Source organism: Engraulis encrasicolus, chromosome 10, assembly GCF_034702125.1.
Source record: "Engraulis encrasicolus isolate BLACKSEA-1 chromosome 10, IST_EnEncr_1.0, whole genome shotgun sequence".
NCBI classification, from domain to species: Eukaryota; Metazoa; Chordata; class Actinopteri; order Clupeiformes; family Engraulidae; genus Engraulis; species Engraulis encrasicolus.
In genome coordinates this window covers 36,591,084-36,609,384 of record NC_085866.1, presented here as the reverse complement: position 1 = coordinate 36,609,384, position 18,301 = coordinate 36,591,084, and the positions used below count along the sequence as shown (strand labels likewise).

Here is an 18,301-nt window from a genome sequence, read left to right as displayed (position 1 = left end):
AGAGTGAACATGTTTGCCAAATTTCTGGCTCGCATACCAAAGTCAATGAGTATGTTGACACTTATCTGTTGCGCTATTACAGCAAGTCTGACAACTTTCTTTCAGCATTGATCAAAACAAGACTATAACTGTACTGTATGAATGTAAGTATGACTGAAGTAAAACCATCTAAAGTGATAGCATGATAGCAAGACAGCGAGGTTATCTACTCTTGGGCCACCAACAGACGTACACCTCCTACAGACGTATTTGTTTATTGTAGTTGTACTGTAAGTAATGATTGCTGTACTGTATGGTGATATCCAGTAGCGTGACGTGCATTATTTTTCCGAGGAAGCCAGGGAGAAAAATAAATAATATAATATAATATAATATAATTAATATAATATAATATAATATAATAAGGTATAATTTACGAGATGAGTTGCATGTTTGCGAACCAGGAAGGCATGGGCGCAGATAGCGGGGGGGACGGGGGGGACATGACGTACCCAGATTTTCATTCACCTGGATCCGTCCCCCTCACCTTTTAGAGAACATATCTGATTTCTGCCTTTGCATTTTGCAATGTGTGAAATAGCGCCTCCCTGGACCGTTCATATGTGGCAAAAAAACGGTATTACACTCTAATATACTTTTTGATTGGCTGACAGCCACTGAAGTCCCAGATTTGAAGCACCACAAGCAGAGCTGGCTTAGAGTGGAGTTAAGAGTAGACGTCATATTTACATTAAATTTTTGGCTCAGATCAGTTGCTTACTTTTATAATTAAAGTTAATCTCGAAGATAGTCCCTTTCGAGCTATGATGTGGATTACAAAAACTGTGGAACATGAATGATGGTGGTGGATACGCATGGATTAAAAGTGGGGATAAATACTGCGGTCAAGACAACTTTTAAGGTAAGGTCAATATATATCATATACAGTACTTTGTCTTCTATTAAAGTGTCAAAACGGTGGAAATTGTTCAATAATCTTTTGACAGACACATTCTTATTTGTGGTGGTGAGAAAAGACAGTGTTCTAATTCTAACTGGAACAAGAGACAGACTCAAAGGAAAACTGAAAACTAAATAACAGTGGGAAATAAAATACAGGTATAGGGAAACCCATTGTGAACTATTTCACAGTTATGTGCATGTTTCCAAACACAGTTAACACTTTTTTCAACTAGTATGTTTTTATTAGAGATACCATTTGACTTTCAGTCCTTCTTTTAGTTCCATGAGGGTTTTTTCTCTTCTTCTGTCTTCAGAGGTTGTCATGTCATATTCAGTATGCTCTGCAAAAGAAACATACTATTAGAGGGTATGATTTGTGCCGAGATTAAGTTTTACATTATGGTTATTACGAATTATCTTGCTCTCAAAATGTCTGTTTAGAACTTTAGATTCTCATGCATCCAGAATGTTATCTGAAGAGTTTAGGTTAGGCATCCTCTTTGAGCCTGAGCTTTCTTTCAAGCTCAAAGAAGACATTCAGCTGAGCTCTCTGAATCACTTAATGCAACTAATATTATTACTATTACCACTATTATTGTCAGGGTGCGATTTGTAGGGGGGTGGGGTAATTGTCCCACCTTCTGGTCTTGATATGGCCACTTTTTCTACATGATTTTATCACAGTTCAATGTAATTCCATTGATATTGCTTGAAATCTGAAACATATCCCCCCTTCTGGTTTTCCGACAAATCGCACCCTGATTATTATTATTATTACAATTTACTTGTAATTACACAACCAATGTGAGTAAGAATCAGAGGACAAGGGATATGTTCACTATTTAACACATTTATCCCTTTTTCTGAGTTGTCTGCAATGGAATAGAGTGGTCCTCACCAACTGTCTGATGTTCGCTGCTGTTTCCATTATTTGGTTAATATGGATTTTGTCTCAACCAATTGTAGAGTGGCTGTCTATGGGCATGGCCATATCTGTCCGCAACTCTCCAAGTGGTGTTCATTGGTAGGCTATTCCTGAATAAGTTTCGCAGCAAAACATGGCTTCTGTTGTGTTTTATTTAGCATTTTATCTTTTATTCACATCTTCACAGGGTACATGCTCACTTGGATAAGGGTGGCTGTGCTGTGAGAATCATGTTTTTTGACTTCTCCAGCGCATTCAACACCATACAACCACTGCTGCTGAGAGAGAAATTGGTGCGGATTGGAGTGCAGCCTGGCCTGGTAACCTGGATCACTGATTACCTCACAGAGCGGCCTCAGTTTGTAAGGATGGGTGACATTAGTGATTAGCAGCACAGGAGCGCCACAGGGAACGGTGCTCTCCCCTGTGCTCTTCACCCTGTATACAACTGACTTCAGCTACAATTCTGGGACATGCCACATGCAGAAGTTCTCAGACGACACTGCAATTGTGGGGTGTATAAGAGACGGTCAGGAAGAGGAGTACAGGGGATTGGTGGATGACTTTGTAGGATGGTGCCAAAACAATCAGCTGCACCTGAACACCACCAAAACCAAGGAAATGGTGATCGATTTCAGGCGCTCCACCCCGCCCTTGGTGCCTGTTTCTATTGGGGGAGAGAATGTGGAGACTGTCTGTACTTACAAGTACTTAGGAGTGCACCTTGACAATAAGCTGGACTGGTCCACAAATTCTGAAGCACTTTACAGGAAAGGCCAAAGCAGGCTCTATTTCCTAAGAAGGCTGAGGTCCTTCAATGTCTGCAGCCAACTTCTGCTTATGTTCTACCAGTCTGCTCTTCTACGCTGTGACTTGCTGGGGTGGAAGCATTAGGAAGAGATGCTGCACGCCTTGACAGACTGGTGAGGAGGCGGGGTCAGTGGTGGGCATGGAGCTGCAGTCACTCACCTCAACAGCTGAGAGCAGAACACTGAGCAGACTGGACTCTATTATGGACAATCAGCATCACCCCCTTAACGCCACCTTCACTAAACAACTGAGTCTGTTCAGTCACAGACTCTGTGCTTTCACCTGCAGGACAGACAGGCTAAGGAGGTCCTTTGTCCCTTGGGCCATTCAACTGTTTAACAGTATACAGAAGGACACTAAGAAGGACATCATTATTGGGGATTGGACTGCCTGAGATGCCAGAGCTGGCCCAGATCTGGAACCTCTTGATATGTGTGTGTGTCTGTGTGTCTGTGTGTGTCTGTGTTTGTTTTTATGTAGCTACTTGACACCTGAATTTCCCCCTGGGGATCAATAAAGTTTCTCTACTCTACTCTACTCTCTAAATAATACATGACAGAAGCCATATTTCACTGAGAATGCCGGTTAACACACCCTGGGCTGGTGACAGCTTTGGCTGGGCCCGGGACAAAGACATCTGAATGGTACCCAAACCCTATACATATAACCCAAACCCTGGGCCTGGGAGAAGTGCCCCCTTTGTCCCCGATCTGTCAGCTTCCCTGAACACACAACTTGGTGAGTGCAGCAAACATCAAAAATTTGGTTAGGACTACTTCAATGCATAACTCAAAAAGGGGCTAAATCTGCTACTGTAAATACTGGACATGTCCTTTTTTTAAAGAAGCTTCTAGCATATGTAATGGACAATTACTATTCAGTAATGCTTACCTCTCGTTAGCTCTGGGTCAGGGGTGGGCAGGTGTACTCTTTATCATAGAGAACACTAAGAAAGTATCATAAGCAAATAAGCCACCCGCACACAATCCCAATATCTGAAAGACAGAAAGAAAGATTGGAATGCTTCCAACAGCATGTGCTTAGTGACTACTGTTAATTGATCAGTACTGTATTCCTACACCAGTTTTTAGGGAATTTGGAAGGGGTGGAACTGGGCTACAAATTCCTGGGGCTACCCAGTTCCTTTTGGGTGATAAGAAAAAGAAAACGTACTAGCCGCTTTGACTGGTGATATAAAGTTGTCCTATAGGCCTATTTAGCTATGTCTGTCCTTACAGCTTGTAATTCTGCTTAGTCGTAAGCTTGTGGTCACTTAAATGTATATAAAATAACAGGTAGCAGATAGTCGATAGGCCTATGGCTTGTTTAGGTTAGGACGAGAGTTGGCCCCTGCTCTTCTGAATCATATGCCACATACGCGACATGACAACAGCATTCGATGTAAATGTGAAGTGTGATTATTAATACTCTGTTTTGGTCCCAAAAATGGCTCGCTGAATTTTTTAATTGGTTCGTTTTTTTTTATCTTCTTCACATTTGGCTGGTTATGAGAAAAGGTAGCATGATGATGTGCACCGTTCCACCTGCGGGTTGATGCACTATGAGTACACCTTACTGCCAAGCCTACTACAACATTACACAGAGTCTGGTCATTGCCTTTCTGGTATAGGGCAACTTATAACAGGGTCGGTGTTAGCAATACAGTATAGCATTTCTGAAAATAAGATAATTTTACATCTCCTTTTGAGTTAAATAATTTACTTTTCTCTTGCTCTTCCAGCCATTCTCTGGTCGTGCTACTGCTAGTTCCAAGTTAGCTATTATCCCTGGGTCTTATGGGACCAGCTCCAAATTTTTGCGAGCTTGGAGGTAGAAGTTGCATTGCCAGACTCAGAGAACGGCTGAAAATACAGGAGAATGGTGAAACTCATTTAGCTCAAGGGGAGGTGTGAAATTAGCAGAATTGGTGAAGCATCTCTTTACTAAGAGTTCAATTAATGATTACAGCAAATAGTGTAAGCATGCATGTGCACACCAGTTCTTACCTCCCCTGCTAGGAGTGAGGGAACCGTGCTAGCGATCGCAACAAAGCATTGGCCTGAAGTCACCAGGAGCATGACTGACCCATTCACAACCCTGATGAGGTCCTGAAAGCACAAAAGAGACCATGAGACTGACCCTTTCACAGCCCTGAGGAGGTCCTGAAAGGACAGTAGAGGGCAAGGTTTTGATCAAGGAAAGAAGGAACCAAAATACCCTGTGTTGTTATTAAAGTAGGCTAGTGAATCTAAATGAACAGCCAATTATGTTGCAAAACCTATTCATAACCTTCATAACCTTTTTTAAGTCCCATTAGGCTTCATACAAGGTCACTGTGTATAACCTCTTTCACATGAGTTGTGCTAGCAGAGAAGTTATGTTTCAAAAGCACATCAATACACTGTACGCGTTCAATTAATACAGATGGGTCAAAGACGAAACAGGGTTTTCAGGACTCTAAAAAATAAAACTGTTCCCTGACACCGTTCTTAAACTTTTTTGGGTACATTGGAGTGTAGAGTGATTAAGTTTATTATTTTCTGTTCAGAAAATAGAAGGAACATGCATTTTTACCCCATTTTTACACATAAAATGTCATTCAGTGTAATACGGTGTTAAACAGTTGATAATGCAAAAAACATATAGATGACGTTAAAAAACTGAAATAAGCTACATAACATAGTAAAGGGCTATATTTAAGGTCTTCATCAAACCTAAACATTTCTAGTAAAAGGCATTTGCAAATAGTTTTTGCAGTGTTTGTAGTCTTTCACCAAGTGCATTTCACCCATTTGGCTTTAAGAAGTTTTTCCACAGAAGAGAAAATCAGTTTAAAATACACAATTATTCATTTGTTGTATGCCCCCGCATGTGTTGTGCTAAACAAATAAGTTTTGTAAGAATTTGACTTTATTTTCACATAAAAATGTGCATTTCACTGAATGACCACAACTATTACACTGAATGATGCCTTGGCAAAAAACCTATATAAACAGCTACTTTTCATTGCTATCATATTGTTACCATCATACTACAGTACTCAACGTCCTGAATGAGTGACAACAGAAATAGATGCTGTCAAATAATTGGTATTTTACTTAATATTGGGGCATTAAAACGTGTTTTGAAGAACTTCCAAGATCACAAGCTTAGAGATAGGCTACTACTTAGGCCTAAAACAATAAAAAAGAAAATGTTGTCTGTTGACCTGCATATTTCGGGGATCTCGATTAGGGTGTTCTGATAATTCATGTACAACTTCCAAAATCCCAGAATCTACCCAGTAATATGGTTGCTGCATGGTAATAACAAGGTTGTAATGGAAATAACAATAAAAGTCATAATTTCAAGTAGTATCATCATATTATTGTATCTTATAGTAATATTGCAACTTATATTGCCGTTTTGATTCTTAATATACAACTATGAACTGATTACACTGAATGAAATGGCCCGTACACTGCATGTCACTGAATGACATCTCTTACACTGAAGGACGACCAAATACTTTTCACCTTATTTTTACCTTTTTACAAGCACACAGTTAGTCACCTACATGAAACAATGACTTTGATCCACAATGTTTACTATGTCTATTTAGAAAATATGCTTGTTTGGATGAATATCTGAGTATAAAAGTATTTTTTGACATTTCACTGAATGACATCTGTTTTTGTGGACGCTGTTACCACAAGATAAAAATACAGAATTTTCGACTATTGAAGAACAAGACTCTTCCTTTGCATCATCACTTAAGGGGTCCCTAGGGGTCCTTTTGATGATGTCACATATTGTTGTGTGACTATCACTTTTTATTATGATTTAAAAGCACCATGTTGATCTTATTACACTGAATGATATCTAAGGAATTGAAAATCCGGACAAAAGTCCCCAGATGATTTGAATATCAAAACAAAATGGTAATGAAACGTGCTTCTAATACAATAACTAGAACACTTGTAGAATTATGCCCAGAGAGTGAAAAAATATTTTTTTCATCATTTTGCATAATTATTCAAGGATGTATTGATGATTTTTTAAGTTCGGACCATTACACTGAATGACATTTTTGCACTTTATGAGATTATTTCACACATAAATTGACAATTATTTTTCTTTAAATGTTACTGGAATGAGAAAACAGACTATGCTGTTTATCTGCATAACATTCAAAATTCATTAATTTACTTTTTTGATAGTTAAATGAGTGCGGAACAAAAAAAATGCACGTCTCGTCTTTGACCCAGATGCAGCATTTGTATTAAAACATACTCACACAAAACAGCCAGTGGGCCTGAAAGGATGTCTTGTCCAAGCCTTTAGCAAAGCCACTTAGCATCAAAGTGCCAAACACAATCTGTGCAATAGGCACATGGATGTTGCAACTCACATTGACTGGAACAGTCTTGCCAATGATAGACAACATGCAGAGAAGCTAAAGACAAATCAGACAAGTTATAGTATGTCGCATACCATCAGTGTGATGTTTCACTACATGTAGCCTACAGGTACACAGTAGTAAAAATGCAGTGTTATTTCAGTACTATTTTGACGATATATGATCCCAGTTGATTTAGCATTCAACTCTTTGTTAAATGAACACTGAGAGTGTTGAATACAACGCCTGTTTTAGAGTATGAATGGTTTCACAGTGTACAGTGTAGCCCCGTAATGCACGCCGTACCTCCAGTGACACGCTGTAATAGTCATTGAAAAGTTAACTACCATAGTACTACAATACTATGACATCACACAGGGCCTTTAGTAATGCACTGTGACTTGGTCATTGTCATTCTGGAAACCGCAAATGTATAACGCTGTGTCTTAAAGGGGTATGCCACTATTTTCAGGCTTAATACAGTTAAAATCGTTGGCCAGAGTTTATAAAGGTGGTAAAATGTTTCATATAAGCCGTTGTCTTGCTTTAAGACAAGTTAAAAGAGGGAGCATGTCGCTAAGCTAGTGAAAGTCAATGGATCGATCCATTGACTTTCACTAGCTTAGCGACATACTCCCTCTTTTAACTTGTCTTGTAGCAAGACAACGCTTAACATGAAAAATAAGACACTTTATCACCTTTATAAACCCTGGCCAACAATTTTAATGTATTAAGCCCCAAAATAGTGGCATACCCCTTTAACAGGTCAACAATAATACCAAATGATTCTCAGAATAGTTTAGATAAGCAATACAATACAGCACAATACAGCAAGTTTTACTGTAAGTGAGGATATGTGGACTATGTGGTCCAATAAGTTAGGATGTGTAACATTAACAACCTATATAGGTCAGTGGTAACAACCCCACATGAGCCCATCCTTTCCTCTCTGACAGGTACTTTGTATAATGTTACGTTTTGTTGGCCTTACCATTTCTCCTGCCATTACCATGCCTTTGCGCGTCTGTAAGTAATTGGTGGCTGTGGTCATGCTAGAGGCCATATCCACAGTTGCTGCTGTTGTTGTTTCCTCTGCGTCTGACATTTCTAGTCAGTAGTAGTTACAGTTGGCTGTAAAGAAAAAAAGACCTATGGTTTTTATAGAGCCGCTTGAGAGGAAGAATGTGTTATATTTCAACAAGTGTGTGTCAAAAAGGTTGATCAATTGGTGCGCTACACAAAAAATGGAAGTACTTGTGTGTACCTAAGGTTTGGGGCTGGTGGCGTGGGGGCCCTAAGCCATCGCATAGCTCACATATGCCTCGGGGCCGGCCCTGTTAAGGCCCCTAGATCTGGTATCCTTTATAGGTACAAATATCTGGAGGACAAAAAAAAAAAATTGTGGGGATCCTGTAACGCACTGTGAATAAGGACCCAGGTGTGAGTCCAGTCGGATGGTTCATATCCCAACCCTACTACCTCATATCTCCCTCCCACTTACCTCCTGTCAATTCTTCACTGACCTGTCAAAAAAGGCAAAAGCTCAAAAATATACTGGGCTCTAAATTGGCAAAACGGCTAGTGGGTGTTATTCTTACAAGCCAAACACACACATAGTAATGGGTCAAAGTGGCTAGTAAGTTTTATTTTATTTTTTTACCAGCCAAACAATTGGCCAGTTGGCTGGTGTTAATAGAGCCCTGTAAATACGGTATACATTTTTTAAACGTTTTTTAACGTTTTGGACCTGGAGGTATTATATTGTACCGCACAGAACACCACATTGAATAGATGGTGCTGCAAACAGTATCAAAAAGGAGGCATGTTCTGTATAAGATAGTCTTACTGCCCCTGCTACTAACTTAAGGTACACAGTGGTACTTCCAGTTTTCTGTGTGAAAACTGTGCATTCCCTCAACCAACTGGTGTGCTATACATTTTAATATCATGCATATCAGATGGGAAATAGCTTTTCAATTGGAATGTGTGACAATAATATCTGCCAATAATATTTCTACTGCAAACAATCAGTGTCCTCAATCAATATACAGTGGTGCTATCAAAGTCCAAGTCAGCTTTGTTACCTCCACCAAGGAGGTTATGTTTTAGGTCGCCTTGGTTTGTTTGTCTGTAACTCAAAAAGTTATGATTTTTAATCAAATTTTAATCAAATTTTGTTGGTTGGAAGAGTTGTTTGAAATGACAAAAGGAACTCGTACATTTCGGTGGTGATCCGGATAATGATCCGAATCCAGACATTTTTTTTTACAAGATTCTTCACCATTGCAAGGCAGAAAGATTTAAAATTAGAGTGTAACATAGTCAAATGTTCTATCAAACAACTTCCTTGGCGGAGGTCTGCACTCTCTGAGTGCATTTCCAGTTGTCCATTTTTTCAATTGTACTAGACATAATAATTGAAAAATAATTGGAAAAAATGAATTTAAATTACTTTTTTCACTGTGTCAAGCACTAGGTGATTGCTCCTGAATATATGTAAAAAATACAGTCTGACAACATTGTTAAACACAGTTGAATGGCATACTCACTCACACACAGCAAAAATCCAGTGCAGATGACACCTTCAGGCAAAACCTTTCAGGGACTGACTTGGGAGGACATTGTGGTAAGATTTCACTCTTGTTTTTTACGCAAACGACAAGATGAAGTAAGGTGTTGAGCAAAAAACAGAAGGAAAGACACAGGCTGCTTGCTGAACCTCCTGTTTGACTTGCCCATCTTTATTTCACTTTGACAACTTACACTTTACTTTCCTCTTTCACCACTTCTTTCATCACATTTGATCAAGAGAAGGCATTTTCTATCTCTGTGATTCTTAACCAGAGGGCCCCCAATCGCAAACATGAGGGCCGCAAACAACGTTCAGTTTTGCACCAGTGGGCTGCAAAGGCAGTGTGACTGCATATCAATAGCCTACAATACAATACAATACAATACAATACAATACAATACAATACAATACAATACAATACAATGCAATACAATACAATACAATAGAACACCTTTATTGTCATTATACTCAGGACAATGATAATTTTAAGCCTACAAACTGTATAGAGCATAATGTAAATAATATACAAATAGAGCTACTATGCTACAAGGACACATATAATAGACCTACTGTATTATATTCCTTCGGAGATACTATAGCGTGCATCTTTTCCCCCCAAAGCAGTTCTGCCGTGGTGTAATATGACTCTACTCCAGTGTTTTCTTAATGGTGAGGGAGAAGAAAACGGCTAAACAAACCAGTAAATTAATATAGAATGAAAACTTGCTAGCTTGTCATTTGCCAATTTCTTGACTCTACTGTCCTAACACATTAGTATAATTCAAGACAATATCAAAATATGAATAAAACCCATAATGTTAGCAGTCACCAACTCCTGGTCCAAATACACCCACATACCTATTTCTTAATGATGTTAATGGTTTTCATGTAGTACAGCCAAACATTCTTTAATTCTAACTTCACAATGGACTCCAGATGAATGAGTTGCGTCCTTGCTCCATGAACATTCATCTAGAAATATGATTAGGTCTGCGAAGGTGTAGCCTGGTCCGGACCCACAATACCACCATTTCATTTCGAAAGTACGGCGCCAATCTTTTGGCGGAAGTACGTAGGATGGCACGCAAGCCTAGCGAAGGCGTGGTTTTAATCAAAAGAAATTACTTGTCTGACATTTTTAACTCACAGATAATGCAGTTGAGATAATGATTAAATCGATGAGTGAGACCATGCAAGACGACATTGTTGTCTGAAACAACTGTCATGTCCCTTCTTTACTACATTTAAACTTTGACTCCTACTGGAGACTGGACTAGCTCCGAAACGTCTGTCTCTCCAGTTAGACTTCTGTTGTATATTTTCGGCTTCAATACACTTTTTCACACAAGTCTTGTGTGCGCCTCCTTTTTTCCATTATCTTGAGTGATTACTAATTTTTTGGGAGTGCTCGCACCAAGCAATACACGAGCATTAAGTTCAAGGCGCAGACGCCGACCTTTGTTGGTCTTTTTGTCATCAACTTTGACTACATCACATCTCTGAAAATCAGGCAATCCAGGGGTGCGCTTCTCGACACCATTGTTGCTAAATTAAATCAGCAACTTACTTGGTTGCAATGCAATTTCCCATTGGAAACCTAGTAAGTTGCTAACTGGTTAGCAACAATGCTTTCGAGAAACGGGGTCCTGATTGGTTCAGCAGCATAGGGTGAATCTGAAGGTACTCCAGACCCTTGTGTCAGCTGAGCGGAAATACACAATGGTCTGGCGAGAGTCAGGCAATACATGCTTTATCTTCTATACTGTTTACAACAGTTTCCAGAATTAACAATCATTTTTGTTTGACGCAGTACATCAGGCAGGCACTCCTGTTTTATTTCTGATTAACTATTTCTGAAACTTCCAACTTCCTCTTCACTATAAGAACTAGACACAGACACAAAGGGAAACGGTTTAAGTGACAGAGTGGGAAGTAAACCACAGTTGAAGAGGGGGAACCCATTGTAAATTGTTTTCACAGTTATGTGCATGTTTCCAAACACAGTTAACACTTGTTCCTTTTTCTGTTGACTACAGTGTGTTTTATTAGAGAGCCATTAGGCCTAAGTTTAAGATGTTCAAACGCAGTTCTTTAGCGTGGAAAGGGGAAGTCACTTGCGCTCTAACCTTCTTGGTGCTCGAAGTCCATGGGTGAATTTCTCGAAACCAAAGTTGCTTAATACATTAGCTACTTCGTTGCTTTCAATGCATTTTCCCATTGGCAACTACCGAAGTTGCTAACAGGCTAACAACTTCCGTTTTGAGAAACTCACCCCAGGACAGCAGACAATGAAAAGCAAACTGGTCCACTTCAGAAAGACTAGGCCAGGGACGACTGGAGCATTCAGATACTTGTATATACTTTTTTTTATTATGGTGCATGTACTATAATGACTGACGTTTCGACGCAGTGTACAGCTTCTTCAGAGTCAAACCATACTGACATCACTGACCAGAAAATAAAGACATTGTTCCCTCCCTCTTTTACAGCCGTTCCTTCTTTTAAGTCCATGAGGCGTCTTCCCCTTGTTGTGTCTTGTCATGTCATATTCATGTACTCTATGAAAACAATATTATAAGGTATGATTTGTGCCTAGATTATTTAGTAAGTGAGGAATTCTTGCACACCTCCTTGGTCAGGTGCGTAGGAGTGGAACCCCTAGGTCACCAACGTTAAAGCAAAGAAAGCTCCCGCACACTGTTCACATTTGCATGGTTTAATGCAACGTTTCGGTCTACTGACCAAATGCTGTTGAATTGCTTGAAGAAGGTCAGTAGACCGAAACGTTGCATTAAACCATGCAAATGTGAACAGTGTGCGGGAGCTTTCTTTGCTTTGTGCCTAGATTATAACTAGGGGTGGGCATAGATTAATTTTTTTAATCTAGATTAATCTCACTGTAATTATGAAATTAATCTAGATTAATCTAGATTAATCTATATCAAAATGGCTCATTCAGAATAGGCACGATAGCGAAATAATGCCGAAAAAAACCTTGGGGTTTCTTAAGACAGATGGCGCATTAGACCAGAGCTCATCTTTTTTCCCAAAATGCATCTCATCTTCAAAAAATGGTCATGTTGATACTTGGAGATGAAAAAATCACAGCAATATGTGTAAAGTGTGTCCAATATGTTAGGAAGCATTTACAGTTATAAGATACTGAAATTTCAAAATGAACAGCGCTATAAGTTGTAGAGGCAAATACAGATAAATCTATCAAACATTTAGGCTATTTAAACAATATTGTGTAGTGGAAAGTGTGCACATCCAGCAAAAAAGCATCAGCAGGTGCCAGATCAAAAAACTGTCACATGTAGGAGCGGGAAAGGATCTGCACACTGCTTTAAGGCGAGACACGGCAGGTGAAATATCGATTTTTTTCATGCACTGGTCAAATTTGAGATTTTGGGCTAATTTGCATCTTTAACTTGTTATCTTTCATATTACCATAGAGAAAACGTTAAAATTACACATTTAAGTGTCTGTTTCAGCACATTTTGTTCAACCGCGGCATCCATTTTCGCCTAAATTTACCAAGAATTCTGCCTTTGGCCGCGTTCCGCGTCTTGTCTTTTTGCACATCTGTCATGTCTGGTATGGTTTTAAAGCACTGAGTTTCGGCCAGAAGGCTGCGTTATCCAAATATGGGCATTTCCTTATTTTCAGCAACCAATCCTGACTCTCTGAAGGGGGGTTTAGATGACTAAAGTAGATTCATTGGCTGGCGGTGCTTCTCTGCTAACGTGATTCGCCCAGTGCCTCACGTGTTGTCTTTTTGACATTTCTGTCTTAGCTTGCTGCGGGAACTTCAAAATATCTTTGCTGTACGAAACAGTTTACAAAAAGAAAGACACAATTGTGTTTAGCAAGGTCCGTGATAATATATCAGCCGGCCGCATTGGCACATAATCGTCCAGGGAACAGCACGTGCGGTCGTAAGTTGTTTGCAAACTGTGAGGAGTGCGAGACCCAGCAGGTCCGTCTCTCATCTAAATGAGATGATAATGATCATCTGTGTCCTAACTATGCCGAATCGGATCGGTCAATAAACAGTCATCCAAACAACCAGGGCTAACATTCTCGAAACCTTCGTTGCTAACTAAGGTAGCAACTAACGACCCAGCTGCGACAAAACTGTTTCTGGATCACTTCGTTAAGACTTACAAAGTACCAATGTTTACAAGTAATGTAGTTAGTCGTTCGTCCGATGTTGGTGCGAACGACTCAGGTGTTCCTGCAAAACGAAGTAGGGGCTGTTCGTTAGTACTACTGTCGGAATTGGAACGAATAGCATGGTTAGCTAGTTCACCTTTGTTTTGGGAAGCACGTCACTCTTGCTCGTGGTTTGGGGCGGGTTCAGGCAGAGTTCAAGCAACATCGATCGATTACTGCCACCAAGTGCACAAGCCTCCGACCCACACTACACCAAATGTCTAGTCATGTTACGAACAGGGCTGAAAAAAAACCCACCAACACAATATTCAAACAGGGGACAAAAATATTGTCCAAATATAGTAGGAAATTATATGTTTCACTATCGTGCTTCACGAGCTCCGATCAATCAAAGCTGCGCCAAAAAAAGAACCGTTTGATTACCATCGGGATTTCAACACACACCAAAAGCAGCATCTCGCATGAATGTAGATTATTTAATTGCTCACATATCTCCACACATAACAAAGCCAATAGCACATTTTGATTAAACACCAACAAGCATAGGCTACATGGAAATATGTGTAGCCTATAAGTTGCCATTGCGAAATGCGCTGTTCACTATTATTTTTAAAAGGCACCAGTGTGCGGTGATCCTTCTTGTAGGCCTATTCCTGGCATTGTAGGTTATGCCTTAGTCCACAAGAACTCCAAACTACATCGTAGGCTACAACAAGTTCAAAAAATGGACATTATGCAACTGCCCTAGTATGTTGAAATAGTGCGTAATGGGAAGGCACTCGGAAAGGCGAGCGTGATGACAAGAATAGGACACTTCTTCGCGTTACTAGGTCTTATAGTATTCATATTCTTCTTTTCATTTCAATTCTACTATTGTAATACAAGTCTGTCACAAGTAGCCGGCCAATAGGCTACTGTTAAAGCAAATGTTGTTTCAGCAGTGAGCACACTCCAAATAGCGCCATGACCCATGGCGCACGAAGTGCAGTGCAGTCAGGGGGATCAGAAAACAACACAGCGCATCGTGTCATTCTTTCTCTGTGTGAATTGGGCCATCGTTTTGTGTTTTTGTAAAATACAGGTGAAAAGCAATTTGACTTGGCCTTAATGTGCCTGCGTGCGTGGCTACGAGGCAAAGACTCTCGGATGCCAGAGCTCCACAAGCGCGCCCAACAGCACGCGTGGATCGGCCACTTTACGCACACACACAGAGATTGGATAAACAGTTGCGCAGAGGAATAGGCACCTGCGTTTAATGTAGGCCTATCTTACTGAGGGAATCGAAATCTTGTCACACTGAAAATGCCTTCGCGCTTACCATTCACCGCCCATTGCTCTTCATTGATGGTGATGTGTAGACCGACATTTGGTTATTGCATTTAATGGGGTGGATTTTGGGGATATGATTGTGTTAACAGGTCTTTTCCGACGTTGAAGGACTTTGAATGTGCCATGTTTACAGACATTAACGGCCCCTTCCATAGGTCCCTTCCTGCGGGTCTTTATGTACAACGGCAATAATGGCAGTTCCACCCGCTTACGTTGCGCGTAAAGACGCGTGCAGACTGGAAAATTAAAGAAACATTCTGATATGTTTTATTAATTCTCAAGCGTAATTTCAGTTATCATTTCAAGCAGCATTTAACTGCAATCTGCCTGGCCATGACCTGTTGAAAGTGTTGCGTTGCCCATGAGCGTGAGAATGACTTCGCTTGCCGTTCTGGAAAAAAGATGTGATGGGTGGTTATTATATTCACCGGGGATTGAACTCACGCCTCCGATAAGGAAACGGCAAACGTGTATGAAATTCCGACATTCTAACCACTCACCCACCAACCGTGCTTCCATATTAGTGGTAGGCTATAGCGTACAATATTAAACATTATATGCAAAACCTACAAATAATACATGATGGATTGTAATGTCGCATTTGAAGAGGGGTGAAGTCGGGGACATGATTGTGTTGACAAAGATTTGTGGACTTTGATAGATGTATAGCCTGAATTTGACAGGCACTGTGTGGTACAGCGTCACTGCTTTGCGACAAATGCACCCGAGCTGAGGCGAGACACTCCGAGCATTTCCGACAACTTCATTGTGCGTCTGAACTTACTTGGTTGGAATTTCATCGGACTTACTTCGTACCTACATCGGACCACTGAGGCTTTCGAGAAATCATCGTTGTTGGTTAGTTGTTGTGTCGGACTTCGTTCGTACTTACTTGGTCCGAAGGCTAATTTTGGTCGGATTCGAGAAATCCACCCCTGGGCTTTTGCAGTAGTCTGCTTCTGAGTGCAACAGTTGTAAAGCAAAGGGTGGTTACAGGCGACATGCGTCCACACGACTGCAGACCTGTGGAGATGTCGCCTTCGATGTAAAAGTGCGCACAGCGCTTTTGGCACACGATTTGGGCATGAGTTATGCTGCGCTGAATAAGATCAGCAAGGTTTTGGGGATCCCTTCCCTTCATTTGAAGATGTACCAGCGACATGACAAAAGAGTCTACAAAAGGCTACAGGTATCCTAGGTTACAGAAAGATGAATGATTACAGAGTTGATGATAATAATGTAGGCCTAGTAATAATAATATGTAGCCTACAAGATACAAGATACAAGATACAAGATACAAGATACAAGATATTTTATTTGTCATGTGTATATATATATGAAACATATATATATACAATGAAAAGCTTCGGTGCTCTGGGACTCCCAAAAAAAGGTTAAAAAGAATGTTAAAAAAGAATGTTAAAATAGAAAAAATATATATTTAAAAAGTTGAAAAAATGGCAGGTTGGAGAAAGGGGAGATGTGATGAGTGGATTTCTTCCTATGTTGGTGATTTTGTATTCAACAGTCTGATACATTGAGGGAAGAAGCTGTCCCTGAGTCGGCTGGTGTGAGCACGTAAGCACCTGTATCTCCGGGCAGATGGTAGAAGGGTGAAGTGTGTGTAGCTGGGGTGGTATGGATCAGCTATGATTCGTTTTGCCCTCCTCAGACACCGCTGGTTGTAAAGATCCTGGATGTTAGGTAGATCTGATTGGATTGTCCTTTGAGCAGATTTGATGACTCGCCTACAGTATTAGGTAGGATGTAGACCTACACATTATTATGACAGGTAGGCCTAAGTAGGCTATGTTACACCACTAGTAGTAAACATAACAAAATATAATATTAGATTAGGCTAAAATAAGTAATTTGACAATAGCCTACAATTTCATGAATGCAAAAAAACATTCAGAGTAACAACATGGCATAACAAAAAAAAAGATCTGTTTTCAATTCAGTGGCAAAAAAAAATCATAGACACAATCCTAAAAGCAGCAGAATTGGAGGACAGGATTGCCTGTCAGGGGTCTCTCCAGTTCCTTCACCCTAAAAAAAGCGCATTATAGGCCTAATAGGCCTATATCTGGTGTGCACTTCATCTGAGAACATGCAATGATATCTCTGACTTCATACCCTCAATGTTACCATGTGAGGTTGTACAAAACAAACAAACAAAACAAAAAAATAAAAATAGACCTTGACTATTTATTGGCCCGGTGATGTGCACAGGCTTTTCCATGAGACAGAAGTATCCCAATTTGGTTTTATCATGTAGGCTGTTGCAAAACACTGGCATCTAGCAAATAAAGACCATTACAAGTCATAGAGAGTACATAACAAGTTACAAGTATATTAAAATGTTCCTATTTCTAAAGGCAGCCTAGCAGCAAGCATTCGGTTTGTCCATAAGCCTAAGCCAACCTTGTCATGTCATTGGGTAAGCGGTTAAGGTGTCAGACTTGTAGCCCAAAGGTTGCCGGTTCGACTCACGACCCGCCAGGTTGGTGGGGGGAGTAATTAACCAGTGCTCTCCCCCATCCTCCTCCATGAGCTACCATGAGCATGATACTGTCCCACCGCACTGCTCCCTTGGGGCGCCATTCATGGCTGCCCCCTTGCACGGGTGAGGCATGAATGCAATTTCGTTGTGTGCAGTGATCACTTGTGTGCTGTGGAGTGCTGTGTCACAATGACAATGGGTAAATCAATGATAATTATAGGCCTACTTAAACCATAATAGATATAAAAAAATAAACATACTTTATATAACTGCAGTCACAAATGAGTAGGCCTATACTGGACGGTACGTTGTAACAATAGTTGTTCTGTCAAATAGGCCTAGATAGGCCTATAATCAATTTCAGCCTAATCATTCAAGGCCCTTTCATGTGTTCTTTAGGGGATTTTATGGTCAGTAATAAATGTTTAGAGAGCGTAAAATGAACTTCTGATGCTATAACATCCATGGACCTACTCCATAGTTTGTGTGATTTTTAATCGGGCCGTTTCAGAGGTCTGTTACGGCCTATACTAACACATTGGTATACCCAAATTAGAGTGTTTTTAATAAGATATGGCTAAACTACAACAGTTAAATATTAAAAATGCACTAAATGCTACATCCAAAGTATTTTCAACATGAGTACTATATCAATAATATGAGTAA

General features: G+C 40.1%; 1 protein-coding gene across 2 annotated transcripts; it reads right to left on the bottom strand.

Annotated features, from left to right (window-relative positions):
• Positions 1 to 733: 733 nt before the first annotated feature.
• On the bottom strand, positions 734 to 9,653 carry LOC134456216 (proteolipid protein 2-like). 2 transcript variants are annotated; one of them, XM_063207604.1, is made up of 6 exons: positions 9,609 to 9,653; positions 8,047 to 8,186; positions 6,954 to 7,112; positions 4,684 to 4,785; positions 3,569 to 3,672; positions 734 to 1,283 (listed from the first exon to the last, which is right to left on the bottom strand). In XM_063207604.1, exons 2-5 carry the CDS (start codon positions 8,158 to 8,160, stop codon positions 3,586 to 3,588), a joined length of 462 nt encoding a protein of 153 aa, XP_063063674.1. In that variant the 5' UTR covers positions 8,161 to 8,186; positions 9,609 to 9,653; the 3' UTR covers positions 734 to 1,283; positions 3,569 to 3,585. The 2 variants fall into 2 exon arrangements, with proteins under 2 accessions (XP_063063674.1, XP_063063673.1); XM_063207603.1 differs by having other exon boundaries at positions 9,605 to 9,650.
• Positions 9,654 to 18,301: the final 8,648 nt, after the last annotated feature.